This window comes from Chondrus crispus, genomic scaffold (assembly GCF_000350225.1).
Source record: "Chondrus crispus Stackhouse genomic scaffold, scaffold_38, whole genome shotgun sequence".
NCBI lineage: Eukaryota > Rhodophyta > Florideophyceae > Gigartinales > Gigartinaceae > Chondrus > Chondrus crispus.
In genome coordinates, this window is record NW_005179318.1 from 330,887 (window position 1) to 348,656 (window position 17,770).

General features: G+C 52.4%; 6 protein-coding genes; 5 read left to right on the top strand and 1 right to left on the bottom strand.

The window, feature by feature from the left end:
* Positions 1 to 921: 921 nt before the first annotated feature.
* On the top strand, positions 922 to 1,818 carry CHC_T00006209001 (hypothetical protein). The gene has a single exon (XM_005718623.1). The coding sequence runs from the start codon at positions 922 to 924 to the stop codon at positions 1,816 to 1,818; it is 897 nt and encodes a 298-aa protein (XP_005718680.1).
* Positions 1,819 to 1,871: 53 nt separating this feature from the next.
* CHC_T00006210001 (hypothetical protein) lies at positions 1,872 to 2,681 on the top strand. The gene has a single exon (XM_005718624.1). The coding sequence runs from the start codon at positions 1,872 to 1,874 to the stop codon at positions 2,679 to 2,681; it is 810 nt and encodes a 269-aa protein (XP_005718681.1).
* Positions 2,682 to 3,371: 690 nt separating this feature from the next.
* On the top strand, positions 3,372 to 4,791 carry CHC_T00006211001 (hypothetical protein). XM_005718625.1 is given in 2 exon segments: positions 3,372 to 3,755; positions 3,756 to 4,791. 1 exon segment carries the CDS (start codon positions 3,372 to 3,374, stop codon positions 3,753 to 3,755), a length of 384 nt encoding a protein of 127 aa, XP_005718682.1. The 3' UTR covers positions 3,756 to 4,791.
* Positions 4,792 to 4,872: 81 nt separating this feature from the next.
* CHC_T00009161001 (Heat Shock Protein 10, HSP10) lies at positions 4,873 to 6,177 on the top strand. XM_005718626.1 is given in 5 exon segments: positions 4,873 to 5,258; positions 5,539 to 5,551; positions 5,552 to 5,554; positions 5,730 to 6,032; positions 6,033 to 6,177. 2 exon segments carry the CDS (start codon positions 5,552 to 5,554, stop codon positions 6,030 to 6,032), a joined length of 306 nt encoding a protein of 101 aa, XP_005718683.1. The 5' UTR covers positions 4,873 to 5,258; positions 5,539 to 5,551; the 3' UTR covers positions 6,033 to 6,177.
* A 5,654-nt stretch (positions 6,178 to 11,831) lies between these two features.
* On the top strand, positions 11,832 to 14,099 carry CHC_T00006212001 (hypothetical protein). XM_005718627.1 is given in 2 exon segments: positions 11,832 to 13,919; positions 13,920 to 14,099. The coding sequence occupies 1 exon segment, from the start codon at positions 11,832 to 11,834 to the stop codon at positions 13,917 to 13,919; it is 2,088 nt and encodes a 695-aa protein (XP_005718684.1). The 3' UTR covers positions 13,920 to 14,099.
* A 78-nt stretch (positions 14,100 to 14,177) lies between these two features.
* CHC_T00008845001 (Translation initiation factor eIF5B) lies at positions 14,178 to 17,216 on the bottom strand. Its single transcript, XM_005718628.1, has one exon. It carries the CDS (start codon positions 17,214 to 17,216, stop codon positions 14,178 to 14,180), a length of 3,039 nt encoding a protein of 1,012 aa, XP_005718685.1.
* Positions 17,217 to 17,770: the final 554 nt, after the last annotated feature.

Sequence of the window (17,770 nt, forward strand, 5' to 3'; positions counted from 1 at the left end):
GCGAGGCCGGCGGCGGGCGCGGGCGCAGGTGCGGGTGGAAGCGCTTCTCGAGCGAGGAGGCGAGCATGGGCGGCGGGACGGGGCGCCACGAGTCCGGGCCGGAGACGTACGAGTGGGCGCCGGGCGACGCGGCGTACCACGACGGCGGGTCCTGCTCGAGCGGCTCTTCGTCGTCGTCGTGGTCGTCGCCCGGGATGCGGATGGGGCTGGAGAAGAAGGCGCGGCCGCTGTGCACGCTGTCTTCGTCCGCCGACGACGCCGCGGAGCGCGCGGCCGCCGCGGCGCCCTCGTCCGGCGCGCGCATCGTCGCGCGGCCGCCGTGCAGGCTCCCTTCTTCGGCGGAGGACATGGCTGCTGCGCGCGGGGTGGGGTGGGGTGGGGGGGGGGCCGGTGGGAGGGAGGTCCCGTTTTGTGGAGGGCAACGGGGTGCTGAAGATGATGGGGATGACGGGGAGCACTGAGAGCAGAAGTTGGCGTCGGGGACATGCCCCAGGCGCGTATGAAATGGATTGGTTGTACGGCAGTAAAGGCATTTCCAATAATTATTTCAACCAATACATTCATGCCAAGTTTCAGGGTGCTCGGGTGCTTGCACGGCGAACTCTTCGTTAGGAACGGCCCTCACGGCCCTGAGGGCCGTTCCTAACGAAGAGGGGTGGGCGTGTGCTGTGGGGCAGTGGGGCGGGGCAGGCTGTAAGGCGGGGACACAGCCTGTAAGAGCGGGAGGCAGGCGTGATTGTTTGAAAACATACAGTATCACAGGATGATACCGTATCATAGAGGCAATTTCACGCTGGTGAAGGCGGCGGCACATAGCGGCGGCACATGGCGGCAGCACATGGCGGCAGCACATGGCGGCGGGGCATTGGTCGCGGCGCAGGGCGCATTGGTGCGATGGAATGGCGGTAAAGAGAGGGACGGATGAGGGCGTCGAGAGCGGGTCGAGAGCCGTGTCCTCCCTCATACACCTTACATCCTTACATCTTTAATAACAACAGCGCGGGGGCCCCTCGAGAGCAGAGAAGACTTGATATATTTTCGCGTTTATTTACTTTCGGGACGCGCGCACGTCTGCTTCCGAATAATCCCCTCGAGGTGCGCCACGTGTTACCGCCGCGCGAATCTGCTCTGTGGCAAGCCGCACTCGTGTGTCGTGTGCGCACTTGCTTCACCATCTGTTTACGTACTGCTGTATCACTACTACTCCCGCTGCCCGGAACCTCTCTGTCGTCCGCCCGACACGCCGCGTCGGGCGAGAGAGAGGCCTCCGTCGCGCTGCTTGCATCCCTCATGGCTGCCCGGAAGCTCTCTCGCGTCCGCCCCGACACGCCGCGTCGGGGGAGAGAGAGGCCTCACCCCCCCCTTTCTTGTCATCACAGCTCTATACATACGTCGGCAACGCGGTTCCTGCAGACATCGTGCCTCAGGTATCGTCATCAAAATAAAAACCCTCCCATCCTCGAAAAATCTTCTCCCCTCTACCCGCCTCCCGACGATACCCTCCGCATCCACATGTACCGCAACGTACGGAGTCATTGCGCTCCAACGCCCTACGCTTCCACGTTACCAACTCCCGACTCTTGCAGTGACAGTGTCGCTTCATCACCTTCCTCCACAGTCACCGTCGATTCCCGCTTCTTCCTTCTAAACCGCGGAAACCGTCTCCTCCTTGTACTATTCGTCGACCTCCAAGACTCGGCCATAGAAACTTCGCTCCTCCTGCTAGCCCCATGCTCCGAGTCCTTAGAATCCTCCTTACGGACGGCACCCCTCGCCATGCCCAAAAATTTATCCGCATTCTTCAACGCCCCGCCGTGAGTAGCCCCCCTCGACTTAATCTCCCGAGTCCTCTTCGTGTACGCCGTCGCGCTATGATCCGCCATCAGCTTAATCCTCTCCTTCGTCTTCTCCACCGCGTCGTCATCGGCCTCCTCAGTCTTGGCCTTCCACGCCTCCCAGGACCGCTTCATGTTCTCCTCCATCCTCTTGTGCTCCACCGCCTGCGCCTTCTCGGCGTCGTACCCGGCCCCCAGCGCGCCTGCCGCGATCATCGCCGCCGCCTTGCGGCTGGGCACGATCACGGCCTCAGGGTTTGCCGCGTTGGGGTCCTTGGCCAGCTCCTTGCGCAGCGCGTCCAGCTGCGCCCGGTTCTCCTTCAGCGTCTCCTGCGCCGTCTTCACCGCCTCCTCACGCTCCGCCAGCTGCGTCTCCAGCCCGTCCAGGCAATGCTCCGTCGGGTGCGACAGAGGGTTCTGCCCCTCGCGCAGCTGCGCAAACAGCTCCGTCTTCCTCCACAGCATCGTCAGCGCCAGCAGCGGCAAGAACGACGCGATCACGCCCAGCTTGACTGCGAGCGGCCCCAGCCAGTGCGGCCGCGTGCGCTCGACCAGCAGCACCAGCAGCACCAGCCCCAGGAACAGCACGGTCGGGTCCGGCAGACGCGACGCCAGCGCCGCCGCCTTCTCCACCAGTGGCATGTACTTGGCCATTGCCTTCTGCAGCGGCGACTTCTCGCGCTTGCGCCGCGCCGTCTCGGCCGCCTTCTCCTCCTCTGTCAGCTTCTTGGGGAAGAGCTTCTGCAGCAGCGCAGCGATGGGCGACGGCTTGGGGTCGTCCGGCGCGCGGCGGAAGCGGATGACGGAGCGCTCGTGCATCGTCTCGTCTTCGACCTCGGCGCCTAGGCCGATGAGGGTGCGACGCGTGCGGTGCGGCCCCCTGGTGCGCGAGGTGGGGACGACGGCAGGCGGGACGCGGGCCGCGTCCAGCGCTTGCATGTTCTTGGCCAGCACGTCTGCCGCCGGGACGAGCAGCGGGCGCGTCGACGAGGACAGCGCCATTGTTGTGGTGGGATGGCACGAGGAATGGGTACGAGGATGGAGCAGGAGGAAGGGGAACGAGGAGGGGGAACGATGAAGGGGAACGATGAAGGGGAACAAGGAAGGGGAACGAGGAAGGGGAGCGGGGTGGTGGGTGGTGGTGAGTTGGCGAAATTGAGTAAAGGTTGGGTTTGAGTCGTTACAAGTCGGTGTGGGGAGGCGGGCAAGTGACGAGAGGGGTGGAGATGCTAATTAAAGGGTAGTACAGTCACGCTGACAGATGGATAAATGCAAGGACTCGGGTGGACCCCCAAGAGACGAAAATCATCGCGTGCTCGCTCTCTTGCGCGCTTTCCAACAGACCCCCAGAATCGCCTCACGAAATTCTAAATTGCTATTCACAACGGTCACTTTCCAGCCAATTACATCCTCACGCCTCTCGACCCTTTCAGACACTGCAGACACGACTGAACTTTCCAGGACCGCCCCGTTCATTGGCTGTCCCTCACTTCTACCAATTACCGGACACGTGGCCACGCGTCCGGCATCCCCCGCATGCAAGGCCAATCATTCCTTGTTTCATCTTTCTCCCCCATCCACACCCGTCGACAACTCTCACACTCATCTTTCCTCGGCAACCCGCAACCCTCCCTCCCCATCGCCTCAACAACCCTCCACCCAAAAACGATACCATCAAGCTCTCCACTCTGCTACTCCCAATTTTCAAAAACCCTTCAGAACATGGCCACCCCGGCCTTCGCCGCAACCACCCCGCTCTCAGCCACGCCCTTCACAGCCAACCACCTCCTCTGCCCCCCACACCCCCCTTCCTACTCACTCACGCGTCGTCCCCGATCAGTAACCCCGCCGTTCACCATGCAGGCGAAACGGTTCGTTCCACCTCCGCCACCACGCTCTCATCCCCACTCGCCCATCTGACCACATTCCACCTCGCCCTCCCCACCCGTCAGACCCCTGGCCTCTCGCCTCGCGAGCGGCGCTCTTAAGATGCTCATCCAGTCCCTGTGCACCGTCACGGATGACCTTGACGTCGATATTCAAGCTTCCAGCAACATCGCGCTTCTTACAGGCAACCTAAAATCCGTTTCGGTCACTGTGTCTCGCATCGTCTTCAACGGCTTTTCCGTCTCGGCCGGCGCGGCTCTATACACAGATCAAATCTCCATCCGTCCGCCCCCACCCGGTACACCGCTCGCATCCCCGCCAAAACTCGCAAGCCCCTTCTCCGTCTCCGTCCGAGCTAATCTCACGGAGGCAGACCTGAATCGCGAGGGGCCCGTCCGCGACGCCATCGAAGCGCTACTGAGGCAGATTCTTGCCACGGGACTTAGCGGCGCCATTGGTAGGGTATTACCCCGGGAAATTGGAGGAATAGAGTGCGTCTTGGATAGCGTCGAGCTTTGCGATGCGCCCACGCGCCGACAGAGTGACCACTGGGGACGGGCCAGCACCCCGATTACTCACCCCAAAACCGCGGGAGGGAAGCTCATGCTCCACGCACGTGCATCACTTTCGTCTGGGCGCGTTCTTCGATTTGCGGTTCGCTCTGGTCTTTGCACAGAGGCCAATGGGAGTATCGTCAAGTTGAGTAATCCCGAATTAATCTGGCGTCAGTTTTCTGTCCCCATGCTTACCATTGATACCATTGGCTTGCAACTTGACGACACCACCAAGCTTACCGACGTTCAGATTGACAGGGGCGTACTATCGGGTGACGGCATCTTGGTCATTTCTCCGCCTCCGGATAACTCGAGACTCCTGCCATCCGAGAATCAGATAGGGCGAAGCTCAAACGGATCACAAACCAATCCTAGGAGAATAGGGATGCGTATGTCGGCAGCTTCTGTTGGCTAGTTGCGATTAATGTACAACTGGATTCAACGGCTCACCCTATCGAGTTTGTACAACAGTAAAGCGACCGCATGAACGCAAGCAATAGAATGTTAGAGATCAATGAAGCTCGACGGACGCAAGCTCCGTTCCATTGGAAATTTTCGTCTCTTACCCTGGTCGTCTTCCATGGTATCTTGGCATCATGCTCCTGATCTATTTCTCCCAAAACTGCTATATTATCTCCACGGATGACATACAGGCCAAGAGTAACAGTCTCCACCCCAGTATCGGTCGCAAAAATTCGCTCGACAGACTGTTCCAAGATTACGTTGCAGACCTGGTCAAAGCCACGGAGGGTGCCGGTGACATTGCGTCCGTCGTTAGTGATCACATTGACTCTCTTGTTCACGTATTCGAGGAGCAAAGACTTCTTCCCGGAAGGCCTGCTGCTTTGTCCCTCTTTTGCCACCGGTTTCATAGACATTTTTCACGGGTAGCTAGGGAAGCAGGAAAACACCCCAGTCAGTGTCAAGTCGACAGCTGTAGATGCCTGTTCTGGATAGTTCCGAGGTACCCCCTTCATACGGCGTGAAATACCGTTACCAAATGTGTATTTATTTTATGGAAATATTTTCCCAACACGACATCTTCTTTGATCCCAAAACAGACGCGATGTGGATCACTGTGTTAAGTGCCATTTAAACCGCCGTGGACATCGCCGATCAACGCCTCTGTAGTGATCGAAATTCGCCATCATCACACAGATCGCCACCTCAGACCTCACTTGAAACAACTCAATTCTCCCTTCGAAGCAGCAATTTAATTGCTTTGGATTCTGGAATCGTAATTCACGACGTTGCTTGTGAAGAAAACTTGTCGAAATGGTACGTGGCGCGTTGGTCCGTGATCATTCCAATGCCAGCCAGCATCACTGCACCACAAGTCGCAACGGGTTGACATGAACAGATGTTTCAACACACAAATTGTAAGAACGGCCAGTAGCAATCACCGAGATTCCAATTGTACTGACACTTTCCTCATGTTCTCTTTCTGTGTTAGGCTGCAAGAGCTGTGAGAAAGATCATCCCGCTCCTGGATCGAGTCCTTATTGAGAAAGCAGTAGCGGAGAAGACAAGCGCTGGAGGCGTTCTTCTCCCGGAATCTGCACTCAGCAAACTCAACGAGGGAAAGGTCATCGCAGTTGGGCCAGGGGCCCGAACATCTGATGGCAGCGTTATCAGCCCATCTGTGAAAGAGGGCGATAATGTTCTTCTTCCAGAGTATGGAGGCTCAAAAGTTGTCGTCGATGGAAAGGACATGTTTTTGTACAGAGATGATGATTTACTTGGACTAATTGAATAGGAAAGTCCTCAACAACACACCACAAGCAGTAGATACCTACGTGCGTTTATCTGCCCTAGGGTTGTTTAAGTATCCAGCATATTTCGATACAGCAGTGATTTCTTGAATATCAGGTAATCCATTATAAAAGCGTATATCTGACCACTGACCAATCTATGCTTTGAATGACTACGAACTCCCATCGGCAGTGATGTTGTTGTTAACAACAGCAGGACGGAGAGATTGCCTTCTTTTATGCTGCCTTAGACGGTGCATAACGTTGTGAACTCCATCCCTTCTGTCCATTACCTGTTGATATTCAGGGGTACCTTCCTCTATGCTTCTGAGCTTCCTCTCCGCCCGTGCCAGCTGCTCTTGTAGAAACTCTAAAGTCAAAGAATCCACTTCCTGGGAGCTCACGTCGTTTTTCCCTTCAGCGCCCTTACCTGGAGGTGTCTGTGCAGCCCAGGGATCCGCGTTCTCGTCATTATTTTTATCGCTCTCGACAGCCTTATCTGCCTTGTGCTTGAGGAATTTGATCGCAGCCTTGTAGGTCCGTTCCTTAGAATCTGCATTTGAGTTTGCTTTGTACAGTTTCTTTTTCGTGGCGACAAGCTTATCGCAATACCTTACTGTCTTCTTCTCTGCCGCCATCCGTTTCTCCCGCTCCTGCGACGCGCGAACTTCTAATTCAGTCATTTCCTTTAGAGCTTTGTTGAGGCGGCGGGCCAAGTCGTCCTTCCTATTTACCACATCTGCTTGGTAAACAAAGCTCGACTGGATGCCATTCCGAATGTCTTCAGGAATTGCTGGGACTGCAGACATATCCAGAGCCGCAAGTGCTGATGACAGCCTCTCAATCTCTCCTTCTCGGCCCTGCAGTGCTTCTTCGAGACGCGGGACTGCTGTCATTGCGACCCTGGCGTCCATTAAGGGAACCTCGGCGTCTCTATGCCGCGCAATAAGCGCTAGGGCAGGGACCTGATAACTCCCAGAATTATCAGTCTCTGAGGTGACATCCAAACCTAGTTCTGGCCTCACCCGCTTCGATACTCTGAGCCCAGCGATAACTGCGAACACAGTGGTGCGGAAGCGTCGCTTGGGAGATAAAAGCTGCTGCTTTGAGGATGCCAGAATGTCAAGGCCATACTTTGTTTGATACATATCAATCATGTATGCCAGGATTTTCTTCTCGGCCACGAGCTGCACACGAAAGGCGACAAGTCGGTCAGATCGTTTGTCCAAAGCAGAATATTTCCCTGTTAGCCTAGCAATCTCTTGGACAGCATCGCGCGAAAATTCTTCAAGCGCTACAATCGATTCTTCTGTACCGGAAATTTCCGCTAGGCGAGCGATAAACGCCCTGTGATCGGAGGAAACTTGAGCAAGCATTTCTTGTGCAGTTCTCTTTTCGTGGATGACATGATCAATCTGCTGCTGAAGTTCAGCAATGGTTCCACAAAGCGCCGCATTAGCCCTCGATTTCTCGTTGTACATGGTCCTAGTTCGCTTCAGTTGGCTCTCCAAGAAGCCAGCAGCTTCCTTACCGACATCGGCTGATTCAGCAAGAGATTCTCGCCGACTCGCAGCAAGGTTCGACACATTGGCAAACGGGATAGGTCCATCAACAGAATATTTCGTGATGTCCGCTGATGACTGCGTCTCCTTTGCAACATAGCCCGGGCTTATGTATGGCAAAGTGTCGTCCGCATCCCTTTGCTCAGAAATGGAATCGAAAATTCTGGGCGCTCCCAACTGGTCAATGAGCTGCTGCTTACCATCTACAACACCAGAAATTTCATCTAAGAGCTCCTTGGATTCGATGATCACCGCCTTCGCTGCAGGGCTAACCTCAGACGATTCTTCTCTCCTGATCATACGGTCTTGCCTTTCCCTCAAAGCACGAAGTCGATTGGCAAGCCGATCTTTGAGGTCAACCAGCTGATCCAGCGATTGGATCGCTGCAACAACAAGTGGGTCTCTCCATTGAATGGTATTGTCAGCTCCAACCATTGAATACATGCTTTCTCGCCGAGACCAAGTTCCGGCCAAGCTATGTCCAGATTGCCGGCGGATTCCTATTGATGAAGATGTAATATCCCCCACTGACCCGATGTCCGAGACATCGCGCTCCTGAAGTAGTTCCATGACATGCGCTTGTGCAGTCTTGCACTCCTCATCAACACGGTTCTTGACATTTGTGAGATGTTGCACTTCAGCCTTCAACGTTGAAATTTCACCCTGCATTTCAGAGCGTACCACGTTCAAAGTTCGTTCTCTCTCCAACACCTCGCTGCGTAACCTGACTGCATTGCTCTCAAAGTCAGACCTCTCTTGGACTAACTTATCAACCCGCCCAATTAACTTATCGATGAGGTCCTTGCTATTCTCTGGACGGTAGCCAAGCGTATCAGACAAACGGTGAAGGAATGCAATTTGCTGCTGCTTCAAATGTGTTTCCCTACTGGACACAAAGACGTTTGATTTCGTTGCCGCTACTGCCCTGAGACGATCACATTCCCTCCGCAGCGAAAACATCTTCTCATCTTGGTTCGCCGATCTCGTTTTCAAGTCTACCAGATCCCTAGACTTTTCATTCAAAAGCCTCTGTGCACGAGAGAGCTCCCCACGTAGCGTCTGCAGTACCCCGTCAACAGCAATCCTGATGGAGTTGTCTTTGGAGTCATGGTCGAGACAAGAACGTTGGCTACTCTCAATCGCAGCTTGCGTCAGTGAATTCAAGTTGTTATCTTGCTCATCCGCACTCGTCTGCATCTGTTTGATGACTACATCTCGTTCTTCTAACTCCTTCTCCATGCGCTGGATTTTCCCGTCCCTCTCATCCAAACCCCTAGTTGCATCAATCAGATTTTGGCCAACGGCTTGATCCCTCTTCTGGTGCTTTTCCTTGTCCTTGCGGCGTTCCCTTTCGACCTGCCTGGTCTCGCATTCAGCGATGTCGCGTTGGTCCCGCAGCGTCAAACTCCGTTTGACACTCTCCTGAAGATCAACATTGAGACTCAAAATAGCGTCATCCACTTTTGCCTTCTCGGCTGAGACGGCCTTAACATGGGCACTAAGAGCAGAAATCTCAGACTCAAGCTCTTCAATTCTCTCAGCCGCCCTTTCTAGTGCAGCAGCACGCTCAAGAGACTGGCGAGAAAGTAGTAGCTTGGAAGTAGGCTCAGGAGAAAAACCTGCCCCCCTTTTTGAAATACCCTCGAGCTCTTGCACCTGATCCATCAGACATTGGTTTTCTTTTTCTATTTTAGAGGTTCGAGCACGTGCACTGTCGAGGAGATTCTCCAAATTCAAAACGCGAGACTGCAAGTCTTGCATTTGACGACTCTCACGAGCGATAATATCAGCACTTTGACGCCTAGTCACTTGGTTTGCAAATAGTGGTTCTAAAGCAGCCTTGGCACCTCTTGAAAACGAAAAATCAGGACGAAACTGTTTGCCAAATTCGACAATATCCTCAAGCAAATGGTTGAGACTGGACACTTTCTCTTTCAAATGATCATTTTCTTTTTCGGCATGTTCGAACCTATCTCGCTCATCCTGAATTTGAGTAAGGAACATGTGCATAACCGTGGCCTGCTCACGTTCAGCTTCAGAGTGAGAGCTTTGCTGCTTGTCCACAATGGACTCCGTTATTTCTACGGCAGACGTTTGCAGGTTGGACAGTTCCATCCGTTGAAATTGAATAGTATCCAGCAATTTAGCCAACATCCGCGACTGCGGGCTCCCATCTGATGCAAGATTGCCAAACGCATATCGCTCGTCTTCTTCAAACGGACCTGTCCTGGAGAAAAGAGTGAGGACATCCGCTGGACTGACTGGATGTTCCGAAAAGTTCGATGGAAGATCAACTTGGAACGAAGTGAGGCCAGATGAGGCCAGAAGTAAGCGCCTTCTCTTGTCTACTTCGTTGGCTAATTCGCCGACAGCAAAGGGTTGTACGCCGTCAACTTTTTCAAATTCGTTCACGTTTTTGTTATCGCTTGGTGATGAAGTCGCCACGTTTCTATCCATGATATCGTTCAATTGCCCAGCGACGTTCTCAGCTGAAGCCTGCGGCAAGTTGGGGGCAATATCGGGGGCAGGCGCAGCAAAGTCGATTTGCTCCGCAGGAGTATCTTTCCAGGTTGAAATGGGATGCGTGCTCTTAGAAGAGCCAGAAGGCACGTTATGAAGTTGAGAAGAAAATTGAGGTTGAGGAGACATAGAGGGATGAAGGTTAGGGTCGGTAAAGGGTGTGCAAGCAGTTCCAGTTCCACCGAATTCAACACAATCGTCGCTCCTATCCGATATGGTCTCGTCATCGTCTCCGAGCCCGCTGTTATCAGACTCCTTCGCTTCATGAGACTGAGAATCCGCATCGGCTTTGTGGTCAGGATTAGTCATGTCATCAACTTGATCCGATTGGATCTCGTCGACATTGCTTGCACGAGTAGTTTGGGTATCATCATCTCCCTGACTGCCAAAGAGCGTCCAGTTGAAAGAAGTATCATGGGGAATAGACGATGTAGAGGTTCTCTGAGAGATTCGACGGCCGAGAGTGTTTGGGACCATATCGGAGAAAGTTGTCGGGAAAGGTAGCGGGCTTGGGGCGGGGCTTGCGACAAAGTTCTCCATAGAGACGAAGGTGCCCGGGTCACTTTCGTTATCATCCATGGCGAGGTAGGGTAGAATTTGGGTGGTTTAATTCCACACGTCGCTGACCGTCAGTTGGATTTGCGATTATTTCGAAAGAAAAGTAGCGTTCGCCACGCCCGCTGCGGAGTTGTGCACTTTTTCTGAATTGGGGTTGATAGATGGACTTCTGTGGATATTTGAGAAATGGTGAGGTTAGGAAGGAGCTGGTGCATACAAGAAACGTTATCTGCGTGAAGAACCTGAAAAGGCGGGATGAGAGTGGGTTTGAATCCATACCGATTTTGACTTTTTGAATAAACCAGTAGAAAACGAGGAACCCCTTCTGTGGCGCGCAGAATTACAAAAATGTGGGTTCTACCATTTTCGAAAAGAAGCATAAACAATATTTTTTAAAAATAGGCTGAAATTCAGACAGCCCTGCAAAACTGAAATTTCTTTCGAAAAGCCACCGCAAGTGTACACTTTCATTCCTACAGTAGTGGTCAGAACTGTACGCGTTCAAGTTTCTTGAAAAAAATTGAATAAAAAAAGGGCATCTGAGTTTTGGAAGCGCTCGAACTTGAAGAAACATCAAGCGTCAATACATTTTTCCGCTGTCAAGGTGCCGGAATGGAACCATTTTTGAGGGATACATCCGGATAACGAGAACGTATGCCACGTTTCCATCGGGGAACAGCGTTGCCCTGCATGCCGAGCACGTAATCTTTATTTGGTTCGAAGGGCTGTTGCAAGAAGAAAAAGTTACCCTTTCAACAGTGCATACATAGCGGATCTGCAATGCTGTACAGTTGCAACAGGTGTTGGAATCAACCCCTACCATCATGCACTCCGGCCCCCATTCATAGTACAAATATATCCTTCGAAGGGTAGTACTTCGTTGGTCCATCAGCAAGCAAGCCCACATTGCCTGCACCCCTTGACGCTCTTTAAGTCCAGCAAACCGGCCCCCTCCCCTTCTCCTTCCCCCGTCCCGCCTGGGTTCTTCAAAAGAGTGTGGCAGCTCATGTGCATCAAATCATTGCTTGCATTATTTGAGACAGCACCCACCTTCAGCACCTGAGCCCTTCCACGTCCCTATCTTTCATTTCCATCGCATTGAAACAAGGCCACACCGCAACAATCAAATAATTGCCTCGCTTTCTTAATCCACCGTTCAAAATGATGAACCGTTTATTTGGACTTGGCAACCCTCCAGCTTATGGCGTGCCCGCCGAAGACGAGCTTCCGGCAGGCGAAAAGCCGTCAACGAATGCCGACGGATCCCTGTACATTTCGCTTCCCAAGAAAGATGGAGTCATGCAGCAAACCTGTATGTACACATCCTGCAGAGCTATCGTGCGACCAACGGCTAAGCAGCATGCTTTCGAGTTGGTTGTGTCCAATACCGACGAAGACGATGCAGCGAGCTCTGTTTATCCCTCCGATTCAGTCTTTGCAATCGAGCAATCCGCTCGATTTGAATGTGCCGATACTCAGTGTGGCTGGTCGGACCGCACAACGAAAAGGTACAGCCTTGACTTTGATGACGCCTCCGCTGCGTCCAAGTTTTTCGATGCGTTGGCAACTGCTTTATTTGAGGCCATCCATTCTCGAGAGCCGCGGCCTGATGAGGAAGGCGACATGCGCCAACTCGTATCGGGACAGAAAGCGGAACGCCCATCAGAGATCTTGGTGACGTCCGGGGAGTTGCTGCGTGTGTCCGGCGAGCTGTTCAATTTCAATACGACAAACGATACGTTTGAAACGATCATTCCAAGCGTCGTTGTAACCATTAATTCTGCAATCGCAAAGGAGGATAGGAGTCGCGCTTATATGATGTCGGTCTTCCAAGAAGACACCGGCGATGCGGTTTTCGAATGTGAAGTCAATAACGACATGAATGCTCAATTCTACGCCCGCACCCTGTCCATGGTCTGGATGCTCAACCGTTTTGATGAAGCCGATACGGAAACACAGGAATGTGACTCGAACAACCAGGTTTGCCTTTCAATTGTAGTTGAATCCGCAGAAGATTTCGTCTCGATGAGGAATCAATACTCTGTATGCTTGTTTGAGGTGAACCATCAAGCATCTATGGAAGACTTGAAGTTGAAAGAATATGACAGGGAGTACATTATTCAAAGTGAGCGTGACGACGTTGAGCCAATGGAGATTGAAGAAAGTGGCGAGGAGGACGAAGATAGAAGAGTGCTCGAAGACGAACGGCCACAGTCGAGGGCAGGTGGCCTGGATGAGAATGATGGCATGGCCAACAGTCAGCTTGCTGTTTCCGCAAGCTCAGACCGTACATTTGTAGTGCGAGGGAACCAGATGGGCGTGTTTCAAACTGGCGATGACGGCGCCAAGTTTAAGACAACGGTTCGTTTCAAGGACCCCTCAGGAAATGGGCGGTCCTTCCTTCCATCAAACATTCTTCTCCATGAACAAGACAAGTCCATGCTGGTTCTGGATTCACAAGACCCTACTAAGATGATGCGCATGGATTTAGAACGAGGAGAAATTGTGGATACCTGGTCTGGTCCTCTCACGAAGAATACCCCCGTTCATGCTGTCCATCGCGTCGCCAAATATTCGAATCTCACAGATACGAAGGAGTTTGTGGGTCTCAACAAAAATCAGCTGCTGAGAATGGATCCTCGAACGCGAGAGTTCATTGTTCAAAGCAAGAAGTACGCTGCGAGCACACGCGCCAAGCTGGGATGCGTTGCAACAACAGGAAGCGGCCATTTGGCTGTGGCATCCGAAAACGGGGACGTACGACTTTACGACCAAATTGGCAAAAACGCCAAGACACATTTACCAGGGCTTGGTGATAACATCATAGGTATTGATGTTTCTGAGGATGGGAAGTACATTCTTGCAACAACAGCAAAATACCTGGTTATCATTAACACAGTGGTCCAGGCAGAAAGCCAGCATTCAGGGTTTCTGAAATCAATGGGCAAGCACAAGCCTGCTCCGCGCAAGTTAGTGATCAAGCCCGAAGACATTCACAAAAATCGAATGGGAGAGATCAACTTTACTCCGGCGCATTTCAATACGGGCAGCTCTTTGGAGCGAAGCATTGTGACAAGTACTGGTCCTTTCATTGTCACCTGGAATTTCCGATCGGTCAAACTCGGAAAGCTTCACAACTACAATATCACAAGATACATGGACAATATTGTTGCAGATGACTTTGCCTATAACGATGATGGTCGCATTGTCGTGACGCTTCCCAATGATGTTACTGTCGCGCGCAAGAGATAGTATCAGTATGAATACGTCTGACAAGCGCTTCCAGATACATCTGATAACATCCCTAAAAGAAGGCCGCTAGACGCTACTGCGCTGAAATGGATGTGATATCTACATATTCATGACCTGAGGAGTGAAGTATCGAAATTGTACAACAAAAAAGACGAGTATGACGACGCATGCATTGTTTAAGAACTGCTTTCTATCTCAGTCCAATCCCAAGCTTTGCGACTCTGTCTATCTCTTAACCTCCTATGCTAGGTTGGATCACTAGATGATATCGAACATCTTTTTCAGCTTGACGACTAAAAGCCAGTCTTCTCTGCCCAGGTCTTCCTTGAAACTTTGCTTCAATATCTCAATTGCAGGTCGACTCATTTTGCTGACTAGGACGTCTTGAAAATCAAAGTGCCGCCCGTACATTATGTGTTCTGTGTTTTTATGCTGAATCTTGACGGCCACACTTTCCCCCTTTCTCGCTGTCACTACCTGTTTCTTGCTCAGTTCCAAGCTTGCAACTCGCCCAATATCCAGCCACTCGGCACCATGTTTCACAACCAAAGGAGTTCCAACACGTAGGATGCCCTCCAACACATCGACACCAACCACTATCGGATCTTTCTTGTTGTACACATGCTGTGGAAGGATTCTACTGATACTCGGAAAGACGACTTCATCACTCACTTGTTCTCGCCGATCTTTTTTGATTTGTTCCATGTACGCTGTGAATTGATCAAACAAATGATAAATAATGTCTGCAGTGAAGATCCTCACTCCAGCGTCTTCCGCCAGCTCTCGAGCTTCCTTTTCCACTCCGACATCAAATGCAAGGATCGTTGCATACTCTTTCCCCCTCTCCAACATGGTTGATGCCTTTGTGACATCTCTCTTGTGAACTGGTCCTATGTTGATGCCAGACACAGGGATCTTCGAACTTCGAAGGAATTCTAGTAGAGCCTCTAATGAACCAAGCGTGGATGCCTGAACATACACTCCCTTCCCCGATTTGTCCACGTCTGTCAAGATCGTCTGGAAATCCTTCATGACTTCATCTCGACAATACTCCATTTCAACTTCGCTGGTCGGGTCCTGTACGACCATAAGCTGTGTCCCTGCAACAGCCTTCTCCATACCTTCGGCGGAAATCTTGATCCCCTGCGCAGCCTTGATTTCTTTGTGGTGAAGGTATTGCCCTTTCACTCGCATCTCCTTCATAGGATGAGGTGTCAGAAGCGCACGGATTGTAGAAACAATCGGGCCATCCAAACCCACAACCATAATCGTGTCTCCCTCCCTTATCGTGCCGCCAGTTAATATTACATCGATTGTGGTGCCTAGACCTTCGATGACCTTAACTTCTAGGACTGTTGCTTCAAGGAGGGGATTAAACATGAGTCTATCTGTGAGAAGTTTCTGAGGCAGCGCAAGTAGCAACATCAGAAGATCCGGAATACCCTCTCCTGATATTGCCGATGTCGGGACGAGAGAAACCGTCTTCCGCGGATCTTCGTTCTCCCAATACAATTCCGTGTTGAAACCTATTTCAGCAAATTCAAGTTGAGCATCGCGTACTCGTCTCATGAATTCTTCCCTGGCATGCCTGGGTTGTTTTGCAATAGAATCTCGCGTTGGGCAGTTATGCGGTTGTGCATCCCAATCATAAATTCGGTCAATCTTGTTGAGAGCAACAATAAACGGAGTCTTCCTAGCCTTCAGAAGCCCAATACTTTCCTTAGTCTGCGGTTCCAGGCCATGCAGGATATCTACAACCAAAATTGCAATATCGCAGAGAGAAGACCCACGCGAACGCAGATTTGTGAACGATTCATGGCCAGGTGTGTCAATGATGAGCAGAGACGGGACGTTGTAGTCCAGTTGCCTTCCTTCCGCCAGCTTGGTCGCTTCTTTTTTGACGGCATCGATCGGGAAGTATGTAGCGCCAATCTGCTGAGTGATGCCACCTGCCTCCCCATCTTGCACATTCGTGCGCCTGATGCGATCCAGAATTTTTGTTTTCCCAGTGTCGACATGGCCTAAGATGCAAATCACAGGAGAGCGCAAGTGATCCGCGGTGCGAGATGCAAGGGCCTGTGCTTTCTCCTTGCCGTGAGCTTTGCGGACTGCGTCAAGACGTTTCTCGGCGGCAATCTCGGCCCTTGTCATTCCTTCATACTCGGAATCAGTATCTTCGGATTCGTCATCCTCCTCCGATTCTTCCCCTTCGTCACCTGCCGTTTCCGTTACTTCGTCTGCATTCCCATCAACGTTGCCGTTCTCCTTAGGCTCCTCCTCCGGATCAGGTAATTCGTCCCAGGCATCTGGAACAACTTCTAGTTTTGGCTCTGGGATTTCCTTCTGCTTTTCTCCTAAGCTCTCTTCTGTGCCTGGAAGATTCGGTTCTACTTCGAGTTGCCGTTCCGCAGGAGTAGTCACTGCAGGAGCCCCTTGAATCGTATTTTTCGGTTTTCTCTTCCTGTCATAAACTATTCTGGTGGGCTTTTGCTGTCCCTGCTCGCCGTCCGTCGGATTTGCAGCGCCAGGGATCTGTCCCGAACTCAATAACTGCTGACGAAATTTCTCTTGCTTTTTTCTGCGCTCCTTCTCTGCCTTCGATAACAGGGTGCCCTCCTTCCTCTTCCGATCGCGCTTAGCCTTTTCAGCGGCCTTCTTTCTAGCCTTCTCGTCTTCCTTGCGCTTGATTTCTACCAGGCGTTGCTCTTCCTCTTCAGCTGCTTTGGCCTCCTCCTCCTCTTGAATCCTTCGTAACCGCTCTTCCTCTGCCAACATTCTCTCCCGTTGCTCCCGCATCCTCCGGACCGCCGCAGATTCCTTTTTCTTTGGTTTTTTCGTCTCAGTGACGGTGGGAGCGGCAGGTGCATCACCGCCATCTTCCTCTGGCTTGGCAGCTCCCTTTTTCTTCTTCTTCTTCGCCTTCTTCTTTGCAACAGGCACGTCTACACCACCTAGCTCCGCCAAGAGATCGTCGACATCTGCCTCAGCAGTCTCCGGTTGCTGCTCGGGTGCGGCAGTCGCCGGCGGCCCTCCGAGCTCAGCCATGAGCGCATCAATGTCCTCCTCCTTGTCCGCAGTAGCCTTCTTCTTCTTCTTCGCGCGTTTCTTCTGGGCAGCAGTCATGGGGACAGCCTCTGCGCCTTTGGTGTCCTCCGGCTCCTTTGGGTTTTCGGAAGTAGGGGCATCGCCCAGCTCAGCGAGAATGGCATTAAGCTCAGCATCCTCTTTCTTCGATTTGTCGAGTTTGGCCTGCCGCTCGCGCTCCTTCTTCGCCTTCTTCTTCTCAGCAGCGGTCATGGGCCGCTTCGGCTGTGCCAGTTCCTCAGGCTGTGCCAGTTCCTCAGGCTGTGGGATGGGCTGAGACGAGATTTCGGGCTCGGGCTGCGGATCGAGGTCCTGCTGGTCGAGGTCAAGAGCGGGCTGAAGATCGAGCTTCTTTTTCTTCTTCTTCTTTTTGGATATGGCAACCGGGGCAGCATGGCTGGCATCAGGATCTTCACCGTTCGATACAAACGGGGCAGGATTTTCTTCCTCTTCTTCTCCCGCTCCGTTGGTATCGATTTCAAGCGCGACGAAAGCGGAATTCAACGGCGGTGCGATCTCTTCGGGATGAGGATCTGGATTTCCGGATGCAGAAGCAGCGGCGGAGGGGGAAGGCGGGGCCTCATCCTCGTTTACGGTCTTCTTCTTCTTCTTTTTCTTCTTCTTCTTGCCAAGCACAAGCTCTGGAGCGGCGTCGGCGGGAGCTTCGAACTGAAAGATATCGTCATTCATGTTTGAAGAGCGAGCGAGGACAGAGTGAGCGAATCACGGAAAGTACTGCTAAGTCGCAAGATGACGTGGTCTCGATG

Bases quoted from the DNA above. Each gene is read 5' to 3' on its own strand.
- CHC_T00006210001 (XM_005718624.1), top strand. From the start codon at position 1,872: ATGATCCGCCATCAGCTTAATCCTCTCCTTCGTCTTCTCCACCGCGTC.
- CHC_T00006211001 (XM_005718625.1), top strand. From the start codon at position 3,372: ATGCAAGGCCAATCATTCCTTGTTTCATCTTTCTCCCCCATCCACACC.
- CHC_T00008845001 (XM_005718628.1), bottom strand. From the start codon at position 17,216: ATGACCGCTGCTGAGAAGAAGAAGGCGAAGAAGGAGCGCGAGCGGCAG.
- CHC_T00006209001 (XM_005718623.1), top strand. From the start codon at position 922: ATGAGGGCGTCGAGAGCGGGTCGAGAGCCGTGTCCTCCCTCATACACC.
- CHC_T00006212001 (XM_005718627.1), top strand. From the start codon at position 11,832: ATGAACCGTTTATTTGGACTTGGCAACCCTCCAGCTTATGGCGTGCCC.